Source organism: Numenius arquata, chromosome 12 (assembly GCF_964106895.1).
Source record: "Numenius arquata chromosome 12, bNumArq3.hap1.1, whole genome shotgun sequence".
In the NCBI taxonomy this organism is placed as follows: domain Eukaryota; kingdom Metazoa; phylum Chordata; class Aves; order Charadriiformes; family Scolopacidae; genus Numenius; species Numenius arquata.
In genome coordinates this window covers 15,447,077-15,469,656 of record NC_133587.1, presented here as the reverse complement: position 1 = coordinate 15,469,656, position 22,580 = coordinate 15,447,077, and the positions used below count along the sequence as shown (strand labels likewise).

Sequence of the window (22,580 nt, the reverse complement as noted above, 5' to 3'; positions counted from 1 at the left end):
ACTTGGAAAATCTGGCATTGATCAAATCGTGAGCTTTTAAGATCTTGTCTATCTGGTGTGAGATTCCTTCCTCCTGCAAACAGCCAAGGTTGGGGGGAGCCAGGAGAGAAACGCGGGAAGGGAGCCCGGCATTTCCAAAGTGCTGGAGGCAGTGTGGACATCCTTGTGGTGGGTCTACTGGGTTTGGGTACCATTGCTGGCCTCCTGTGGTGGCTTCTCAGCCCTATCCCTATGGATTTGGCACCAGGGCTTGTCGGGGTGTCACTGCCCCCAGCGCCGCTGCCGGATGTAGGGGCAGTGGATCTGTTTGGAGATGGGTTGACACCAGCTTTCTTCAGGGATCACAATGGGTGTAACAAGGGATGCCAATGCCAGCTGAGATGGAAGAACACTGTCCACTTGCATCTGTAGACTGTGAAAACAAGTCAGCTGTGGTTTGTGTCTGTCAGCATTTTGGAGACAGTTCCTTGGGCCTGAAGACCTGGTGGGGGGATCTGATCATTGCCTATAAATACTTACAGAGTGGGTGTCAGGAGGATGGGGCCAGTCTTTTTTCAGTGGTGCCCAGGGATAGGGCAAGAGGAAATGGGCGCAAACTTGAACACACAAAGTTCCAGCTAAACATGAGGAGGAACTTCTTTCCTGTGAGGGTGGCAGAGCCCTGGAAGAGGCTGCCCAGAGAGGTGGTGGAGTCTCCTTCTCTGGAGACATTCAAACCTGCCTGGACTTGTTTCTGTGCAACCTGCTCTGGGTGACCCTGCTCTGGCAGGGGGTTGGACTGGATGATCTCCAGAGGTCCCTTCCAACCCCATATCATTCTGTGATTCTGTGGGCCACTGAGCTGCCAGACACACGGCTGCTCCTGCAGTTCTTGCTTAGGTTTGTCCTCACCGTCCTTCTGGCAACATTAGGACCAGCATTATAGACAGGAGATCTGGGCCTCCAAAGGCCAAGTGCAGCACTGGCAGACCCCACTGCCCTGAGGCAGAGCCACCTTCCCTTCCCAGCCCACGCCAACAAGCAGCCAACTCACAGTGCAGCAGGATCACTGACATCGACCCAAGTGTGGCCCAAAATGCCCCAGGAAATCCTGGCCATGGGGGCAAACAAAGTATTGCCAGAAGGCAAAAGGTTTTGAGACGCCATATGTGAACAGGGGACATGGTCAAAATACAAGTTCATTTTCCAGCCATCCTCAACAACTCATTTGCAGGGTCTCCAGGCATTTCTGTGTTCAGCAGCGGTGGCTAGGGTGCCAGGCAGGAGCCCCCAGGGGACTTTCCAGGTGCAAAGGGATGCTCTGGCAAACGCCAGAGGCAGAGGGAGGGAGAGAGCACGCAAAGATCCGGAGAGATTGCAGGAGAGAAGTGATGGCAGCAAGGTTTTATATTAATTGAAGGTTGCTCTTGTGGAGAAACCTGAGAAAATTTGTGACAGCATGAACCCGGGTGTGTTTTACCTACTGGAGGTAGATAGGAGGCTACATCCCAAAGGATTTCTATTAAACATCCAGATACTCCCCCCAGGTTGGTGAATCAAGACTGTCAAGACTGTTGCTTCCTCTTGTCCAAAATGAGATTCCCCTTCCCTTCCCTTCCCTTCCCTTCCCTTCCCTTCCCTTCCCTTCCCTTCCCTTCCCTTCCCTTCCCTTCCCTTCCCTTCCCTTCCCTTCCCTTCCCTTCCCTTCCCTTCCCTTCCCTTCCCTTCCCTTCCCTTCCCTTCCCTTCCCTTCCCTTCCCTTCCCTTCCCTTCCCTTCCCTTCCCTTCCCTTCCCTTCCCTTTCCCTTCCCTTCCCTTCCCTTCCCTTCCCTTCCCTTCCCTTCCCTTTTCCCTTCCCTTCCCTTCCCTTTTCCCTTCCCTTCCCTTCCCTTCCCTTCCCTTCCCTTCCCTTCCCTTCCCTTCCCTTCCCTTCCCTTCCCTTCCCTTCCCTTCCCTTCCCTTCCCTTCCCTTCCCTTATACAGCCTTGGAGCGAGGCAAAGTAAAACCCAACCTTTGAAAAAATAATCTTATGTGTTTAACACAGCATTTCTATAAATTATAGGGCTGTGATTTTTGAAGTCTAACATTTAGCAAAATTTATGATGGTTAGGGAAGCAATAACCACGGCTCACTGCAAACCTGGATTCCCTGCTTTCCGTGAGATATCCTAAGTTCTGCTAGTCCAGATGGCAAAGTTTAAATCTGTCACCAATCTGGGATGAAATATTGCTGAAGCTCAGAGCAGTGCAGTTCTCTGGCCCATATTTTAGCACAGCCATATTTGTGGGAGGAAGCAAACATTTCCTGTTCGCTCTCTTTTTGTCTACATGGCAGCCCGGAAGTCTGAAATATTGGTCATTTCAACAGAAATGGATTAGTGGTCAAGGCACGGACGAAGAGTAAATGAAACACTCTTTATTGCAAGATGTATGGAATGAATTGATTTGCATTATGGCTGCCAGCACCACGTAAGTAGGATACAAGCAGCTAAATAGAGAGATTTGTGTCATCTCTATTGCCATACATCAGCGTGGGTAACGGACAGAGTCTGCTCCCCCTCGACCAGCGTCCCCTGTGTACCCAGAGGGCCAGGTCCTGGTGAAGGGGCAAGTTCTGGTGAAGGGCCAAACCGGTCCAAGGTGGGAAGGTGGAAAAATTTGCCTGGTGAAAGCTGCACAGGAAGAGCTCAGCTGAGAGACTCGGGGAAGGTCTGAACAGACGCCCTGGGGGTGGTGGTGGGAGGGTTGCTGAAGCTCTGGTGGGTTTGCCAATGCCAGCAGAGCACCACCACCACTGAGGTTTGCCGTTTCGTAGCACACCGGTGTTGGACTGAAAAACTGAATCACAGTTTTTTCATTTATCTTCATCCCTCTCACTTTTTTTTTTCTTTTTTTTGTAGAAAAAAGCTACAGTTCCTGCAGCTAAAGTTCTCTCCCTTTTTATTACACCCACCTATAACCCGGATACTGATTTTAGCCTTTTCTTCCCAACATCACACCTTCTGACTCAGTGCCCCGCTCTCCATACCATGAGACTGGCATAAAATATCCCATTTGGGGATCTTGTTATTTGTTTTGGGGTTCTTAAAACCCGCAGGGTACTCTCCAAATACCTTTTCAAGTTTTCCCTTCTGCAGCCTCAGGAGCGAGAACTTAATGAGTTTCTCCCATATTCCCATGACTCCAGACTCTGGGGCTTAACTGAAAATCTTCACTTCTTGATAAAGTCGGTAGAGCTGGCAACAATGGCACTGAAGGCTCACTCCGACATCTGTGACACCCCACATTTCCCACAGACCTACTCCATGTCCCACTTGTCGATCCAGTTCCCTCCATCTTTGGTCACTGCTCTGCAGTACAGGTTCCCCTGGGGCTTCCCACCTCCTTGGTCCACCTCCATTTGTTGCCCCAAGGGCTTCCCGTTTTCTTCCTTTCTTCTCTCCCTTTCCCTGTCATTCTTCTCTTGCCCTTTTCTCCAGTGTCTTCCCCTAAATTATCCCCATTCCCTGTACTCCTCCAAGACTCAACATATGCCACTGTGCCCCACTCTTACTCCTGGAGAAGCTGGGCTGGAGGGGAGCGCCCCTCTTGCTTTCAAGACCTCTGATGGGGTTAAAGCAGGTACTTTCTCCAATGATCTCCAGGTCCAACACTGTTCACAGGTTGGACCATGTCCAGGCAGAGTCCTCCAGCGCCATGGACGTTGGCCAACCTTGAGTCGGCTGCTGATGCCTCTTGCTGTCTCTCTTCCCTGCAGCCCACCATTGAGGGGCATTGCAAAGGCCAAGAAGCCCATGGGAGAAGTCCTGAACGTGCAGCAGTGGCCCAGGGCTGCCTGGGGGTAGGGGCCAGGGGGCTGTGGGGTGGGAAAATCAGCCCCAACTGGAAGGCAAAAAACCCATCCAAAAAAAAGGATGTCACCGCAGGGAGGCGGTGTGGTGGAGACCTACCTGTACAACGCGGAGGCTGCTCTCTTCAGCCCTTTAGGTCTGTTGGGTTTAGGTTCCCCGGCCATGTTGATATCTGCAAGGAATGGACATGCAGCTGTGACAGGGCACGTCCACACTCACCGGTACCCGACCACAAGGCAAGGGAGGCTGCACACAGAAACAAACTCCTCCACATCTCCCACCACATTCCCACCTGCTTTTAGCATGTCTGGGGCCCTGCTGGGCCTCCACAAGAAGGAAAATACATTCTTGCACTTGGCAAGCCTCTTTCCTCTCCTTTACAAAGCCACTAACCATTTATTTTTCAAGTGAACGCCCTGCACATGGTTTAACCCCCCCCCAAACTCAGGACAGGCTTCTCGGGAGAACTTGGTGCTGTTATGATACGGCACGGACAATATATAAAACCGCTGCATGCTGCTAACTGCTACCAATTTATCCCTTGCTCCTTCCGGAATAAAAATGAGTGCTAAGGACGAGCCAGCCGGGCACCACAGCGGACTGGGCTGCACTAAAAGCTGCACGGGGTGCAGGCACACGCCGGCAGCCATCCCAGCTCATCTTGGAGGAGCATCTTTTACCAGGGGAGGTAAGAATGAGCTCTTCTAATCTGCTGGGGAAATTTCTCTCCTCGGCCCCGGTGCCAAACATACTTTTGACGTGAGAATAAAGTGATACAGGCAATTTCACGGATGCTGCCGAGAGCCTGGCAATCTAACGCTGAGTGTGGCCCTAGAACCGCAGAGAGGTGAGCTATTGGGAGCACGAGGCCTCACCTTCTCCTCCCTTCTTGGCCCAGGAGCGAGCAAATTCCCTGCTGTTTTTTCTGATCAGCCCTAAACTTTTTCTGTTCTTCAGGCCTGTTCTGTCCAAATAGGTGTCAGAGCTCCAGGCATGCCACATCCGAGCCAAGCAAGACACGGTTTCCTTACATAGTCCACACTGGACTGCAGCCAGGCTGCCCCACAGCACTGGAATCATAGAATTGTCCAGGTTGGAAGGGACCTTTAAGATCAACTAGTCCAACCATCAACCCAACTCTGATAAAAACCATCACTAAACCATGTCTCTAAGTACTATGTCAACCCAGCTTTTAAATACCTTCAGGGATGGTGCCTCAACCACTTCCCTGGGCAGCCCATTCCAAGGCTTAATAACCCTTTCCGTGTAAACATTTTTCTTAATATCCAATATGAACCTCCCCTGGCACAACCTGAGGCCGTTTCCTCTTGTCCCATTGCCTGTTCCTTGGGAGAAGAGACCGACCTCCCCCCCCCCAGCTACACCCTCCTTTCAGGGAGTTGTAGAGAACGAGAAGTTCTCCCCTCAGCCTCCTTTTCTCCAGGCTGAACAATCCCAGCTCCCTCAGCCTAAGCTCATTCCTCAGCTAGCTGAGGTCCTCATGCTAAGCTGGTGGCATGAGTTACAGCCTCAGAGGTGCAGGTGGATTTGAAGGTCTCCATCTGGGGCTCAGGGTTCGTGGATCTGTGACCGCAAACTGGGGTATTTAAGTTCTGGCCTCTTCAGGACTTGCAGGATGTGCCACAAACCTCCATGGGTTTAAGATTAGCAATTGCTGCTTTTTTCATGCTGCAAGAAGGGGACTTCATGGAGAAATGTGGACAGGCTGGTCCGCTCACCATCAAAATAAAGAGCTTGCAAAGCGATGCAAAGTGAACAGTGTGCTGACTTCATTGCTAACCAAGAAAATCATCTTCAGGAGCACAAGAAAGCTGCAGCACTACTGAAGCCACCTGAGCAGGAGGAGCACAGCCTGCAGAGGTGGGACACAGCTCTGGAGGAGCACCGACACGTTCCCACTGCCCAAAAGTCTTGCTGTGCAACTCCCCAGGCTGCCTTTTGGGGTCTAGAAAGACACATCACTCCTACTGAAGCTGGATAAACTTGCATAATGAATGTGGTTATTAGGGTGTCGCTGAGCTGAACATTGGATGTTCCTCTGGAGGCACGTTCAGATCAGAGCGTGTTTTCTCCACCCTCCATCCTCCCATCCTCAGCTGCTAAGGGGGATGCAGAAGAGCATGGAGGCTGAAGCCTAGCAAGGACACGCATGGCCATAGGACAGGTCCATGGACAACTGCTGCTAGAACATTATGCACGCGGTTGCCTCTCTGAGTCCATCAAGCACCACAGTGCTTCTGGCAATGCTGTTTGCTGTAAAGGAAGAGAGGAATAAATGCTTCCTCAGTGCATCCCAGAACACACCCCTGCTCAGCTCCAGTTCGCTTGTCCTGAGCCCTTTTTGCTGCCAGGGTGCATCTCGCCAGCTGCCAGTCACTTTTCTTGCAAAACGGAGAACTAATGACAGCACCACGCTGATTAACACCCTTCAAGGGAGACGCAGTGAAAGCCCAATGGTGGATAATGACAACAATTAGCTCAATTTGCTGGCATGCACTGCTAGAAATAGCACTGCGGAGCCTTCACCGGTGCATGCAGACAGACCAGGACATTTATACTCGCAACCTATGGTGGCGATGAGCAGTCAGATCCCTCGGGACTCCCTTGAGAGTGAACGAGGAGAGACAAGAGCTCAGCGTGCACATCAGCCTGGCCAGATTTTGCTTCTCATTCCCATTCTGACTCCTTCCCTCTGCATCGCTGAATCCGTGCGCCCTCCCCAAGGCAGTATCCATCCCCCCTGCTCCCATCCCGGCACCTTTGCCCACACTAGATGGGGAGGTGGTGCTATGTCTAGCCAACATGGCAGGGTCAGGTTGGATCAGGCTTTCAGTGCAGAGGTCCCCCACTGGAATGGCCTCTGCCTCCTGCGACGACTGGGCTGTCTGGGAGCCTTTGGAGAAAGCACAGAGGTCGCCAGGACCTGCCTGGCAGAGCAGTCCATGTCCCAGCACGTGATGGGCTACAGCTGTGGTTTCACCTCCTTTTTGTGGTGCCTTCAGTATGTTGCTGATCAATTACAATGCAAGTTTGATTGTTTGCATATCTGGTGACAAAGGAAGAAGAAGAAAAAAATGGAAGAAATGCTATTTCGCCACTTAGCTTGAGAGCTGACCTTAGCTGGGTGATGAGAGCTAGAATGATGCTGCTGCTTTACCCGTTCATTCTGGTACGTGCTGGAAAACGTTACCTGCAAACCATCACTGGCACTGGGGAGCAGACAGAGGGTGAGCCCTCCTGCCACCACGGGCACGTGTCACTGTCCCACGGCAGCGCAGCCCGCTCTTCTCCTGGAGGGGCACGGACCACTGAGAGCCGAGCCATTGACGGTAGGTTTCCTGCAAGGACCAGCTTTTCTGTGATCTATTAGAAGGAGCTGCAAGAGCCTTGATGGAGGCTGGGAGGATATGAGATCCTTTGACTACAAGCCCAACAGACGAGTCGGGCACAGAACTCACGGCACGCGCAAAACTTGCGTTAAAAAAATGCTGTCCCTCAACATTTCCTAAACGCTGGTGCAAATTCTCTTTCCCATCTGAGCAGCGGAGGAAGGAGAGGCAGCTTCACTTCAATGGTGCCGTGCGGGGCTGCTGCGACCGAGCCATCACAGCCAGTGCTTGTGGTGCAGGGGTGGCTCTGGATTCGACGGGGGACGTTGTCCTGCCCAATGACCACCTGCTGGCACTGGGGACGGGTGGCCTTGTGCCATCAACAAGTTGCAGGTTGGGGGTACTTCGTCCCTACACTGGGCACTGCCTTGAGCCACTGTGTGGGCGGTGAGTGAGTCCCCATGAGCTCCTGCCACGCCGGACGCTTGCCTGGCAGTCATGGTTTGCAGCTCTTCCAGAGGATTGCGTGGTGGCACCCTGCTGAAGTTACTGGTTGGAGCTGCCCACCTTCCTGCTGCCCGCCTGGGGAGTGAAGTCTTCTCATCACTTTGAAGGACCTCCCCCGCAAAACCCTGCCCACGAACAGAAGCATGGACTGTCTCTTCAGCAACTTGTCTGCCATGTCCTCTGCCTGTCCCATCCTGTCCTTCCTCTCCACATTCCTGTGTGGCCATCACCTCCTGTTTTTTAGGGGGGAACTTTCTACCTTGTTTTGTGCAAAGACATTTTCTAACCACATTGTTCAGCTCTTCTTCTCTGCAGGGCTCTCCAGAAAGGCGGGGGGGGCAGTCCCTGTGTTTATAATGGTCCAGAAACACCAAAAAAAAAGCCTGCTGAGTTCTTCTGTAGTAAGACTGGCCCATGAAGGGAAGGCAGATGAAAGGGAACTGAATTTGCACCTCATCCAGTACACTGGTGGATGAGAAGCTCAACATGAGCTGGCAACATGCACTGGCAGCCCAGAAAGCCAACCATGTCCTGGGCTGCATCCCCAGCAGCGTGGCCAGCAGGGTGAGGGGAGGGATTCTGTCCCTCTGCTCCGCTCTGGGGAGACCCTCCCTGCAGTGCTGCCTCCAGCTCTGGGGCCACCAACATCAGAAGGACGTGGACCTGTTGGAGTGGGGCCAGCAGAGGGCCACGGAGATGCTGGGAGGGCTGGAGCCCCTCTCCTGTGAGGACAGGCTGAGAGAGTTGAGTGGGTTCTGCCTGGAGAAGAGAAGGTTCCAGGGAGACCTTAGAGCCCCTTCCAGTCCCTAAAGGGGCTCCAGGAAAGCTGGGGAGGGACTCTGGATCAGGGAGGGGAGCCACAGGATGAGGGGGAAAGGTTTGACACTGAAACAGGGGAGATTGGGATGAGATCTGGGGAAGAAATTCTTTGCTGTGAGGGTGGTGAGACCCTGGCCCAGGTTGCCCAGAGAAGCTGTGGCTGCCCCATCCCTGGAGGGGTTCAAGGCCAGGTTGGAGGGGGCTTGGAGCAACCTGGTCTGGTGGGAGGTGTCCCTGCCCAGGGCAGGGGGTGGCACTGGGGGGGCTTTAAGGTGCCTTCTAACTCTAACCATTCTGTGATTCTATGATTATATGTATAGGCCTCCCAGCTACAATGCAGTTCTTTAGTCTTGTTGGCATGCCAGACTTCTGGGACCAGCTCTGAGAAGAGAGTAAGAGGTTCCTATCATGGTAAACCTTTCGTCTCTGTCTTTGGCTAAGTGGCCAAGTGTTGCCCACCTCCTAGCTGCATCTCCCACATCTGTCTGGAGCATCACAACGAGCTCTTTTGCTCCTCAAGGCCCTTTTCATCATATCTACAGATGCTTCACCCCTGGGCATTGCCTGGGCTGGAAGCATCCCTGGCACACTGTCCTTCGCCTGGGTCTGCAGCTCTGCTTTCTGGGCCGTACGAGAAGTGAAAAGAAGTTTCTGGCATTTGAATATACCATAGACAGAGACAGCACTCTCTCTTGAAGATCAGATCCAGCATGCAACTTTTTATTTCAGACCGCTGTGCCAGAAGCAGGGTGGGAATGGGCTGCAAACCGCTTTCCTGGGTGCTCAATGCCCACCGCCTGCAGCCGGCTGGGAAATAAACATTTTTCATTAAAAATACTGTCTTCAGTTCCAATTCGCAGCTTGGAGCTGGTGACAAGAGCTTCTCAGCGTGTGACACTTCAGAGCAATCTGCAAAATCAGGATGCAGCTGGGAGCAGCTGGGCTGGCTTTGTTTGTTATTTCTTATCACACAGCAGTGCAGATGAGAGACTTCCATGTGTCTGGGGGGAGGTGGTGTTATCTCATTTAGCATCAGCAGGCTAAACTTATCTGAACTAGTCTGAGTTAGACTGTCACCTCTCTTGACATGCAAAGAGTAAGGCCTGGTCCAGAAAGAGAACCAGGCAGTGCCTTTTCCCACCCTTGTTCTTCCCCACCAGATCAAGGACAAGACATGGGATGATTCAGAACAGTGTTTTAGCTTCTACGATCACAGCCCAAAACATGTTTTTGGGCCACAATGTCACTAATGTCACTAATACGCCTGAATGACCATGACCAGCCTCACTCCTGACCCCTGCCCACATGGGACCCAGGAGCCTTCAGCCCCCACCCGAGCTGTGGTGTAGGAGCGCTGGTCTCCAGCTCTGTCACAGCCATGCCTGTGCTTGGCCATGGACCTTGCTGATCCTGATCCCCTGGCTGACTTCCCAACCTGGCCCCAGACCTACCTTGTCACTATGGACCTGCTCAGTCATCACTGGGTTGTGTCTGACCTGCTCACCATCACTGAACCCAACCCTGATCTGCAGATCGATGTCCCAGTTTGACCTCGGTGGCCATCCCTTGACCATCACCTAGGGAGAAACCAACCTGTGTTGCACCCGGACACCCAAGTGGCCAAAGAGAAGACTCACCCAGCGTCTGGCCAGCAAGCACGCGTCCGTTCTCGCCCAGGACAGCTGCACGCGCATGTCTCTCGTTGGAGTACTGTACGAAGGCATAGCCCTTGTGAACGGAGCAGCCCACCACACGGCCGTACTTGGAGAAGATGGTCTCCACGTCGGACTTCTTGACCACGGCTGTGTTGAGATTGCCAATGAAGACTCTGGAGTTGATGGACTTGGGGTCATTCTTGTTTGTGATGTTGCTTGTCTGCACCTTCAATGACATCTTGAACACCTGAACGAACAAAGCGGGAGTCAGGGAAGTGGGAAGGGAATTGCTGGAGTCTTAAAAAAAGGGGTGAGAGAACCAGTTCCTCAACTTCAAATGGTTGCAGCTGGGGGGATCCCATCTCCAGAGAGCACCTGTGTGTTGGGGAAGGGAATGTCGCAGCCAGTGCAAACCTTTCAGTGGAACCCCATTTATCAGGCTGACGCTCTGGGTGTGAGCTGGTTGCTTTTGGGGGCCAAACCAAGATTTAAATAAATTTTACGTTGGAGTAAAAGCTTTAATGCTATTCTGGGAAAGCTTTTACCTCTCTGTACTTAACTACAATTCAAAGGACTGCTCGTTTTAAGGCAGTTTGCATTAGCACCTTCCTTCATGCCCACCATTATGGGCTTTTCCCTGCTGAGCACCTCCCGGCACAGCCCAGCTCCCACCACATGCAGGGACAGCCTGGACCCCCGGATCTGCACTTGTGGCTGGAAAAGGACTTGATTTTTCTGGATTCAAACGAAGAGATTTAAGCAGCGAAGCAGCCCATGTGCTCCTATCTGATATCTGCACTCTGCTGCCTGCCCTGTGCATTTACACGCTGGGCTCTGAGCTGAATTTTGTGCAAACAGGAGGTGTCACTGTTAGCTTGGGAATCGCTGAGCCATCAGCCAGATCAGCTGGAAGCCACTCCAACCTGCTGCCCATAGCTGCAAGGTGTGATCCTCCAAGTTTCTTGCCTGGGGTGTTTCACGGGCAGCCCCTGAGAGGAGGTCTCACCTCTGAGGACCAAGGGACAGGGCTGGAAATTGTGTGAAATTAAAGCCAGTCTGGCTGCCCATCAGGCTGCCTGCTCACATTTCTGCAGCAAAAATTACAGCTGCCTGAAGACAGCTGACTGATTTTCATTTTCCAGAAACAGAGGGGAATGCTTTGGGACCGCTATTGTGTGCTGCCTACACAGCGTGTGGTATTTACCTGGGAAAAGTCAGCTCAGAGCTGTGGAAGGTATTTTATGATGTGTGTTGAGGCACTGCTCTTCCCCAGCCCCTTCCAGCAGCACCCACAGGTACTCCCAACACCTGGGACAATGCCACCAGGGTTTCCACAACTCTAGGTGGTTACCAAGCCTGGCATAGGGAACACACTGCTACCGCAGGGCCATGGTGCCCCCTCCCTGGTAGTTCCCAGCATCTGCCCTGGCACTGGGCAGAAATAAAGTACCACATGGCTTTGGCTCTCGGCTCAAAGTCCATGTTTGTCTGAGCAGCCTGGCCCAAGGGGACACGGTGGCACCTGCCTGGCTGCATGGACAGGCAGGAGGAACACTCTCTTCCTCAAAACAAAAAAATAGTTCTCAAATAAAATACACCGAATCTCAGTTTTTCCATCCCATCTCTGGAGAGTTTTAACACTGATACCCCAAGCCCCAGTTTAGGAAAACAGGAGGCTTCTGTTTGCCCAAACCCTTCCTGAATTCTAACGAGCCCAGTTTATTTACAGTTGTCTGAATCTCTGACCAGCTGTTTGCAGCTGCAAACACCAATTCCATCAGGGCACTGAGCTCCTTAAGCCTCTGTAGGAGGGATGTGGGTTAAGCTGCCTCTGTGCACGGAAATAGAAAGGGCTGGCTGGAGGATTCAGGTAGGATGGGGAGCGTGGGGGGGCATAAAACATGTGTTTTCCCCCCAAGATCTAGTGGGCTGCCCTCTCTCAGCAGGTGCAACATGAGCCAGCTCTGCTGCTGTCAATGGATCCTCCACTCCATGGCTTTGTTTTAAACAAAAAAAGCTGTATGAAGATCTCAGGTGGACACAAAGGCACCAGACAGACCTTCACTTGGAGAAAGACATCTCCTAAGGCATTTCCAAGGGTATGACCTTGGCCGTCACGGAGGTGGGGGTGTATAGGGGAACCTGTGCCTCTCCCAGGTCCCTGCTGCCCCAACCCCACCTTACACCCCCTTGTCTGGTTCCTGTGACCTTCCCCACCACGCTTACTGCAGCTGCGCCAGCATGTGCTTGTCCCCTGTGCTGTCTCCTCTCCTCAAGCCGATACAGGCTGTGGCTGTAGGAGCTGGAGAGAGGAGAACTCACTCTCAGCACCCATTGAGGGGACCAATGATGGAGTGGGCAGCTCAGCATCATCCCTCCCTCGGCAGAGCCTCTCCCTTGGCTCCCCAGCTGAAGCCCTGGCTCTGTGCATCGGGGCCATCTCAGGACACTGCAGGTCCACGCAGGAGACGTGCCTGTGGCTGACGAGCGATGGGATGGGGCCACCAGATGGCAAGCTCAAGGTCAGGCAAGGTGACGGCTGCGCCGCTGGGAAGGACTTGGGAGGAAGCCAACGAGGACCGGACAGCTCTGCGGATGGGATGCTCTCCCAGTGCCATCTGCCCACTGGCTGCTGTCCCTGCCGGGGAGCAGGGCTTCGGCAGGGAGCTCCAAGGATGAGGAGCTGGGTCTCTGGGCTTCTAGCACGGCATCACTCTGAGATTTCAGGCACCATCAGCGATGTCCTCCATTTAGCAAGCAGCCTGCACGGCTCTCATTTAGCAAATTATAAAACACTCAGCACCGGGTGTTCAAAAACCCTGTGCAAAGTGCTCTTCTGCTGTCACCACGCAAGCCCGGTGTCCCCTGGAGAAAACAGCCTCCCTTGCCTTCTCTGTCCCCTTCACTTAGGCTTTCTTCTTACACACAATATTAATTTCGCATCGCTTATTGGCCCCCTCACTGCAACAACTGGAAAGGACATTTTAATCATGGCATATTAGTATTTCATACTCTGCCTCACTGCCTTCCAGCAGAGCTCTTTGCGCTGTGCCCAGATTAAATCCAGCGGAGCATCAGCCACCTCGGCTCAGCATCCCTTCCCTGTGACACACCACGGCTTGCCCGCACCACGTCTTCTCAAGCCACTGTCTCTTGGACATGCCACGGAGAAAGCAGTGGGCATGAGTCAGAGCAGAGCATCTCGTGATACCCCTGATTAGAGAAACGTACACGGCAGAGACACATATCGCTGGTTATAGAGGAATATTCTAATAACCACACTGTCTTCAGCAGATGCATTTTCACAGCTATTCTTTCACCTTTCATCCCCCAACCCACAACTGCAAGAAACCAGACTTGAGCTGGGAAACAGAACAAGCCAAAATGCAACTAGTAATAATACTCAGATATAGATAAATGAATGTATACAGGGGTCCTTCATCTGTAGGAACTCAAAGAACACCAAGGACAGATTAGTATGATTATCCCTGTTTTCCACAAGGGAAACTGAGGCCCAGACAGGAGAGGTCTGGGGTGGGGGAGTTTGTGCCACCGACCTCACCAAAGCTTGCAGAAACATCATAAGAACACCTCCTGCTTCCAATCGCACCCAAAGACAAATGCACTTAAGGATGAGATTGTCAGAAGTCCCTTCCTTATTTCCCTCCTGTGTGTCCCATGTCATAGAAGCATAGAATCACAGAATGGTTCAGGTTAGAAGGGACCTTAAAGATCATCCAGTCCCACCCCCTGCCCTGGGCAGGGACACCTCCCACCAGACCAGGTTGCTCAAAGCCCCATCCAGCCTGGCCTTGAACCCCTCCAGGGATGGGGCAGCCACAGCTTCTCTGGGCAACCTGGGCCAGGGTCTCACCACCCTCACAGCAAAGAATTTCTTCCCCAGATCTCATCTCAATCTCTCCTCTTCCAGTGTCAAACCCTTCCCCCTCCTCCTATGGCTTCCCTCCCTGATCCAGAGTCCCTCCCCAGCTTTCCTGGAGCCCCTTTAGGGACTGGAAGGGCCTCTAAGGTCTCCCCGGAACCTTCTCTTCTCCAGGCTGAACCTCCCCCAACTCTCTCAGCCTGTCCTCACAGCAGAGGGGCTCCAGCCCTCTGCATGGGGCAGGTGCTTGTCCTAGCAGGGACCTTGGAGCTCTGCAGTGGACAGCAGTCGAGCCACACCATGGTGACCCCAGAAACACCTCTATCTTCACCCAGATGTCCCAGGGCTCCCCAACCATCCTTTGACCATCATCAAAACCTGCCTGTACATGTTCCCGTCCAACCTGCTCTGGGTGACCCTGCTCTCGCAGGGGGTTGGACTGGATGATCTCCAGAGGTCCCTTCCAACCCCTGCCTGTCTGTGATGCTGTGATCATCCCTGGAACCTGACTCTGCCACAGATCCCAGGACCTCAGCTCTCCGTGGATTTACCGCCCCGCTACGCACGGCACAAGGGAATGGGAACCTCTCTGCTGCCACCAGGCTGAGAAGAAAATACAACATGGGATTAACTGAGCTTTGTACCCCAAAAAACTCTCATGCCATTTATTAGGGGTGGTGAGGACCACTCTGAGCTCCCCAAAACCCCCACACTTGAGGAAAGGCTGTGCTTGCTGCTCATGCCCCTGGTCCGGACACCCACCAACAATGTCACGCTCCCTGCTGCCACTAACGTTCAGGAATCCCTTAAAAATATTGATATTCAATCTGGTAACAGCCCGAGGCCAGAGCTGGTTTACTTGATAAGCTATTTTTCCTCCCTGCTTTAAGTGCCTCGCTTCACAGATTAGCTGTTTAATTGAGAGCCAGGTGTCTGAGAACCCCAGGGGCCTCAGTCTTAGTGATGAACTGTCAAAGGAGGCGGCGGCAAAGAAAAACCAGCGAGTCCCACCTCTCTCTCCCATGGAAAGCACTCTTTATTTCAGCGTGACGGCAACAGGCAGCCGGGCTGTTATTCTCCTCTTATCACGCTTGTTCACAAAACGGGGAGATGCGGTTTTTTCATCCCGTCCCCATCCAGTAATGAGTTTTCCCAAGTTGTTGTCTTTCCACCGGGAGCCGGATGACAAATGAAGACGTCCTGCGGGGACCAAGGGCCAAATCTGCTCCCCGCCAAGTTTGGGGGAAATATGGCATTTTGGGGTGCTGGAAAAAGCACCGGGAGAGCTGTGATGGATGTCACAGCCCCTGGTGCGGCCGCGATGCTTCAGTGTGGTCCTGGTGATGCTGTGGTGGTGCTGGGTGGTCTTGGGGCTGGTGGCACCCCTGCTCACATGCTGGAGGAAGCCTGAATGATGGGGCTTAGGTCAAATCTTCTTTAACCATCTCGTACACCCTGGCACAGGACACAACCCAACCCTGCACCACCTTTTGGAGGCTTTTTTGGAGGTTGCCCCCCTGCTTTCATCCCAAACTTTTAACATCCGTAGATCTTTCTTGCCACTTTCTTGTCAGTGGCAAGAAAGATGATTTTTAGGGAGGACAAGGGCAGTTAACATGCCCTGGCACGACTGGCACACGGTGATCAACCCAGACACTTGGCTTGGAGGGACTTCTGACTAAACCAACCCTTCTTTTAGCCAAAAAAAAAAAAGAAAAAAAAAGCAGTTTTAATAAGAAACACGGCCAAAACTACAAGACAGAGGGACTCCTCCGATGGCATTGCCACGGCACCGCTGATAGCACTCAAATGCAGCCGCATTTAAAAGCCAAGTCCCCGCTACCCCCGGTGCCAATCATTCCTCCCCCGAGAGTTGTGAGTAATTTGCGAGCGAGTCGCCGAATGCCAGAGCCAAGCTCCCCACCATTAGTTTAATAACCAACACAAACCCTGCCATCTTTTTAATAACGTCAGAGTCCCCAACAAGCCCCACACAGAAACCCAGAGGGGCTCAGCCCCCCTCCCGGAGAGCGCAAAGACCCTGTTCACTCCTGGTGGTTCAATAACTAGAATAAACTGGGAGAAAACTTGTCCTCGGGTTTTCTGGGGAAAACAGCCTCGATTCTCCAATACGTGATTGTCAGAAAGTTATCAAAAAAACGGGATAGACAAAGATGTCACAATTATTAGACTAGTTCTGCAGGACCAGGGCTGTCTTTGGGGGAAATTTCCACTATGCTGAGAGAGCTGGGAGGGCCAGAAAGCTGGAGATCAGCTCAGCAGGAGCCAGACTTACTTGTTGTGAAGCTGTGGGTTCCCTTTGTGAATCTTTTTTCCCCCTGTAAAGTGCAACTGAGCACAGTCTGGGAAGGGAGGATGCTTTTGCTGTGGGCACAAGTGGGTCCTGGGGTCTCTTGCGTGCTATTTTGGGCTGTCCCACCAGATGAGGGGGCTCCTTGTACAGGGTATGTGAATTTTTCCAAACACTTCCCAGGGCTCCACCTTGCCGAGTCAGCCCAGACCTGCACAGGCTCAGCATCGGTGGCAGTCATTGCCCTGACTCCCGTCACCACAGAGGTCCCCATCTCTTATGCCCCCCAGTGCCATCCCCAGCCTGGTGCTCCCCGCTGCCACCCACCCCTACCTACTCTCCATACCCAGGGTTGGGTGGCTGGAGCAGGGATGGAGAAGGCACCAATGCTGCCTTGCAGCCCACCCTGCATCCCTACAGCCCCCCAGACATTTTTGCTGGGGGGAGTTACGTTCTGCCTGAGGATGCTGTATCCTCCTGAGCGCGCACGGCTCTGGGGGCTCAGGCAATGTCAGGCTCTGGGGGCTCAGCCCAGTTTCTACCCTGAACATTGTATTTTCCTTGATAGAATGAAATAGCATCAACGCCTGACATAGCCCAGAAAGCCCCCCGCATCCTGGGCTGCAACAAAAGAAGTGTGGCAACAGGGTGAGGGAGGGGATTCTCCGCTCTGCTGAGACTCCACCTGCAGCACTGCCTCCAGTTCTGGGGCCACCAACATCAGAAGGACATGGACCTGTTGGAACAGGGCCAGTAGAGGGCGACGAAGATGCTGGGAGGGCTGGAGCCCCTCTCCTGTGAGGACAGGCTGAGAGAGTTGGGGGGGGTTCAGCCTGGAGAAGAGAAGGCTCCGAGGAGACCTTAGAGCCCTTTCCAGTCCCTAAAGGGGCTCCAGGAAAGCTGGGGAGGGGACTCTTGATCAGGGAGGGGAGCCATAGGATGAGGGGGGATGATTTTAAACTGGAAGAGGAGAGATTGAGATGAGATCTGGGGAAGAAATTCTTTGCTGTGAGGGTGGTGAGAGCCCAGCCCAGGTTGCCCAGAGAAGCTGTGGCTGCCCCATCCCTGGAGGGGTTCAAGGCCAGGTTGGAGGGGGCTTTGAGCAATCTGGTCTGGTGGGAGGTGTCCCTGCCCAGGGCAGGGGGTGGCACTGGATGATCTCTAAGGTCCCTTCTAACCCAAACCATTCTGTGATTCTGTGATTCTATGATTTCAGGAGACAACACTGCTGGAACAGCCCTGGATGGTGACTGCCCATAATGACACACATGGTGATACATCTGCACCACCTATCCTGGTCCCAGGAGAGCACCCAGCGATTCCTGCCTTCGCAAGCAGCTGGGAACTCCCAGGGAGCTGGGGGTCACAGCCCTATTTATAACCTCATTGCCCGCTTTCCACCAGCACTCGGGTCTCAGTTGAAAGGGTGGGTGAAGGGGGGGTACCTGCTGCCCACCCCTGGTCTCCTTCACCCTGGCTGGGATGGAGGCTGCGCCTACCCTGAGCACTGGAGCCTTCAGAGGAGACAGCGAAGCTGCTGAGCGGGAGAGAGAGGAAACATCAGCCAAGTCTGGCTCATTAAAGCACATTTGCTGCAGGACGTAAGCAAATAATCCAGGCTGACACCGTTAGCTTGTGGCAGATGCCGAGTTCTGCATTTCGCGGGGCTCTGGCAGGAGGGGCTGACTCTGTCCCCCTTGATCCATCTTCCTTCATGCTGCGTCTGACGCACTGTGAATTTTTTACATGGGCGCATCCTCTCCCAGAGCCGCTCCGTGAATATTTCACATGGGAGCATCCTCTCCTAGAGCCAGCCTGGGCTCGGCGTAGCTCATGTCACCCATTGTCAAAGTACTGGGACCTGCAACCATGGGGACATCTGCAGCCCCCCCAGGGCTGGTGCTTCTGTGCCGGCAGCATATGAGGCAGAATCCGTTTCCTGAACCTCTCTGGTTTGGAATGATATCTCCACGAATTTGGGGTGCTGCTGCCCAGATGAGCAGATGCTGAGCACACAGCAGCCTGAACAGAATTACCTCCCTCATAAGCTTCCCTCAACTGCCCCCTTCCTATGCAAATAGCCTCCTTTTTTTTTTTTTTAATTTTTAATTAAAACAAGAAGCCATTTCAAACTGGAGGAATCCTGCCAATCCTTTGAAAACCTGGCTGTGATTTAAATTACAGTGCAACTGGTAAATCCTTCATAAAGAAGCAATAGATAATCAATTGCTGTTTTAATAAGGATTTAATCAGTTGTTAAAGGTACAATGGTTATAAAGTCTATCAGGTCAGCATGTAGTTATAGCTGTGGCTCTGTCCTACATAATATTCATGTCTATAGAAAGCTTAAAAATCTCTTCATTAGAGTCTTAAATCCTTCCTCATAAGCGTGATAAAGGGATGACCTATGGCTCGAAGCTCCGAGATCCATCCAGGCAGCCCTGGCAGCAGCACTGCTCCTCACCCTGCCCATCTCCACAAACATGGGGCTCACCCCAGCCGCGGCACAGCTCATTGCACACACGTGTGTGGCCGTGATGGAGCTCATGGGGCTCCCTGGGGGACACGGCTCCCATAGGGCAGATTCAGGAGGTAAGTACATAGACATACTCCTCACCGTGGGGTCATGATGCTCTGCCTTTACATCAAAGCTGCTCATCTACACCAGCTTTGGAGGCGGTGTTGTCTCCCATCTGCTTGACAAAGCCAAAGTCTCTCCTTGGGCCAAGAGAGACAAAAGCTGTCCCACTGGCAGCATAACGTGACAGCAAGGAGCATCCGAAGTGCCCCTGACCCTCAGTCCTGCCCTTCAGTTCAGAGCTGGATTCCTTGGAGAACAAGGATGTCTGTCGTGAAAACAAGGATTTTCAGGCAGGTATCAACCTTGGCGGGTTAAATTTGGGTTTCCACTCCCATGCCAACAACACTGCATTTAAAACATGAGACAATTCCTGACAGCAAAAAGGGCCAAAAAAAGAATTCCCATCATTAGTCCTGTGCTAGAAGCAAGAATTAGGGCATCTTCCGAAGCCTCCGTGGATCAACTCCCCAAGTTTCACCCTCCTCAGCAGCTCTTTGAGTAACTAATCATGGACTCCACGTTTGCATTGAACTTTTGCGGACTTTCCATGAAAATATTTTTAAAATTAAGGCTTTTCAAAAAAAAAAAAAAAAGAAAAGCTCGAATCATCCTTTGATTGCAGAATATGCAACAAGTCGACTTTTCAGGAGTCTCTGCTTCTAATCATCTTGGAAATCTCTCGTGAACAGACTAACATTCTTTTTGACAGCAGCAAAATAAATTTTAAAGGTCAATTGAATCAGATAAGCCCAGGCTGGCAGCACTTTCAGATGCAGAATTCCATGGATAACATTTAGGTTATGTTTGAGAACAGAAACAAAATTCTTTGGAGGAAAGAATCTTTAAAAAGAAAAAAAAAAAGGAAAGAAAATGAAAAGGAAACAGCAATTAAATAGAATGTCATCCGTAATCCCACTGGTGCAAAACCTGATGATTACCTACTGGGCTATGGACAATGCTACATGTATTAATCTAATTAAAGTCCTTTTTCACAGGCATCTGAAGCCAGCTCATTAGTGTGTTACTGAGATGCTCATTAATGGCTGGCCATGACTAATTTCTTGAGAATTATTCTTTAATTCTTTATCATTCACAGCCTAATAGGAAAACACAATGTTTCCATCCCCCACTCTCCCACTCGTACGCAGTGGAGACAGGTTCTCATCAGCCACCTATTGACTTGATGTTCCTTAATGAACATTCCCCCCCACCCCAGCCCAAATGTTGTTTTAACGGCAAATGATTTATTTATGAGGAAAAGCAAGTGAACTTTCTGGGAACTTTCTTAGCTGTTAATGAACTGGCATCTTCGCTGCTGCTTTTTGCATCTCTCCACATGAGGCAGAGAAAAAAGGGAGTGGTGGAAGATCCTCCTGCTGAGGTCCGTGAGCCTTGTGCTCACCTCCTCATCCAAAATCCCTCTGGACATGTCTAGTGGGTGGCCTCAGGAGCACTCCAAAGCTCCAACGTTGGGCCATGTTCCACCCTACACAGGGCACGATGCAGGTTCCTGTGAGAAGGAGACATGGACCTTTTACAGGGCAACGTTGAAGTAGGGGAAAAATCTGTGCTCCGTGAGGGACCTCATTTCATGCTGCCAAACCACCACCAGATAATTTAATCACCTGCCAGGGCCACCCAGCTCCCCAAGAGGAGCTGCTGCAGATGGAGCCTCACTGATGCAACTCGTTATTCAGCTCAGCTGGTGTCTTCTAAGCAGAAATCCTGCATCTTCATGTCATGGCTTCTTTCACTCACAAATGCTGCTCAGTTCCCAGTCAAACTGGTCCTGCCCACCCCCGCGTTGTACTGTGCTCCTGGGGCCATCCCTGCCTCTTCCAAGCCATGAAGGATATGGCTGGTTTTTCTGAATGACCGAGCAGAAGTCAGGGGTGTCCACATCACCACATGCCACTGAGGATTTTAGCAAAGCCTCAAATGCCAGGAAACTTGGCAAAACCGCAAGCCGAAGAGGATACTATGAGTGGAGTCACCACCTGCAGACCAAAGGAGCAGCCTCCAGTCCCCTCCAGTCCCAGGCCAGACTCCAAAACACTTGTCCATGTTTCCTACAGAGAAAAACCGCTGATTGTCCCTCCGGCACCTGCTATGGGACTTCATGTCAGGGGTATCCCCAAAGCCAGGTGCTCACTCCCAGAGATCGTGCTGGTGGTGAGGGGAGCAGGACACGGGATGGGGAGACTTAAGGGGGCCAGAGGAAGAGAAACCTGCTGGTCTTTGGCACACTAACCCTCAGTTCTTTAACAGCTGAGGTTTTCGACATGCTCCTTTCCTCTTTCAGGGTTAATTATCGGCTGATTGCCTTTCAAAATTCTTTCAGACACTTTAAATATGTAGAATGACATAAATGATTAGGATATATATCTCTGTAAAGTCGCCAAGATATGGGCTCCTACTTCACTTCTGGTGGGATTTGCTGAGGTTTGGCTGTCTAAATGCCACCTCCGAGGCTCCACAGAGATTGGGGAGGCAACCTCTCCCCAAGGAAAGCATCTCAGAGGGGAGGGATGCAGCCTGCACTGATGGGAGAGGGAGACCTGAAATGCAGCTGAATTGCTTGAGGTGATAGCTATAGCAAGACCTATGTTGGTAGCCATTCCCTTTTCCCCTGAAAAATAATAAATCCCTCTCCCCATCTACTGGTCTGTGCCTCTGCAGTTCTACATGGACGCAGAGAGTAGAAGAACACCTGGTTTTACAGAGGGCAGACCTGCTCCTGTGTGATGTGTGTGCTTCAGCATCAGCTCGCCTGAAGCTCAGAGGTGACTGATGGGCTGGCCATTTTCCCACCAACGTCAGTGGGCGCTGGGGCAAAGCCAGAGATGAGGGTATGTATGTCGTCTGCTGCTCTCATTCTCCATCAATAACGTCACGCTAGCCTTGCACACCGTGACTGTGTAATGGTTAAGGACTGTGTGGACTCTCGGGCTCCCCGTTGATGCTGGTTTCATCCTTCATCCCTTCACACTCAGCCAGCCCTTCTCCAGGACAGCATCACCCTCCCCTTCACAGCGCTAGGCTCCCGCAGAGGGGGTAAAAGACACAGACCCCTTTTTTAATAATAAAGAAAGATTAGTAACCCATCATTGTTTGTTGATTATGGTCATTCTTTTCTGTAAATGAAGTTTAAAAGTCATTAAAAGATTTGTCAGCTGTGACTTATGAGCCCTTCTTGCTGTAGGGGAGTGAAGCAATGACAAATGCCCTCCACCGCCATATCATCTGTTATGTGTTAGAAGTTGCCACGTTCCAATTACCAGGGACCCACCGAATCCGTAAACGAAAAGCAACTCAAATATCCTACACGGCTGCCGGGACCATTAGTCAGAGCTGGCGGGTTTCACCACCGCAGCATCAGGCTGAGGGGGCGTCGGGAATAAATAACACTTCGCACGCGTGCAGGGCATCACTAGCGACCGCACGCAGCTTTATCAACATTAATTATGCCTTGAGCCCACCTTTGGGGAAGTGGAGCAACTCCTGGCCTCCCGAGCAGGAGACACAGCTGAAGGGCTGCAGGAGCTGAGGACTGGGACCACTGGGACCAGCGTTGGGTGGTAGGTCGGGGCCAGGAGAGCTCTGTAGCCCAGTCAAAAACTAAATAAAAAAATCAGGTTGCTCAT

General features: G+C 52.1%; 1 protein-coding gene across 1 annotated transcript in view; it reads right to left on the bottom strand.

Annotated features, from left to right (window-relative positions):
* Positions 1 to 22,580, bottom strand: part of RALY (RALY heterogeneous nuclear ribonucleoprotein) — a 151,870-nt gene that overhangs the window by 14,972 nt on the left and 114,318 nt on the right. The window contains exons 3-4 of the mRNA XM_074156948.1: positions 10,144 to 10,408; positions 3,930 to 4,002 (exon numbers count right to left, since the gene is read on the bottom strand). Of these exons, the coding sequence (XP_074013049.1) occupies positions 3,930 to 4,002; positions 10,144 to 10,399 (329 nt within the window). The 5' untranslated portion in view covers positions 10,400 to 10,408. The remainder of the gene's footprint in view (positions 1 to 3,929; positions 4,003 to 10,143; positions 10,409 to 22,580) is intronic.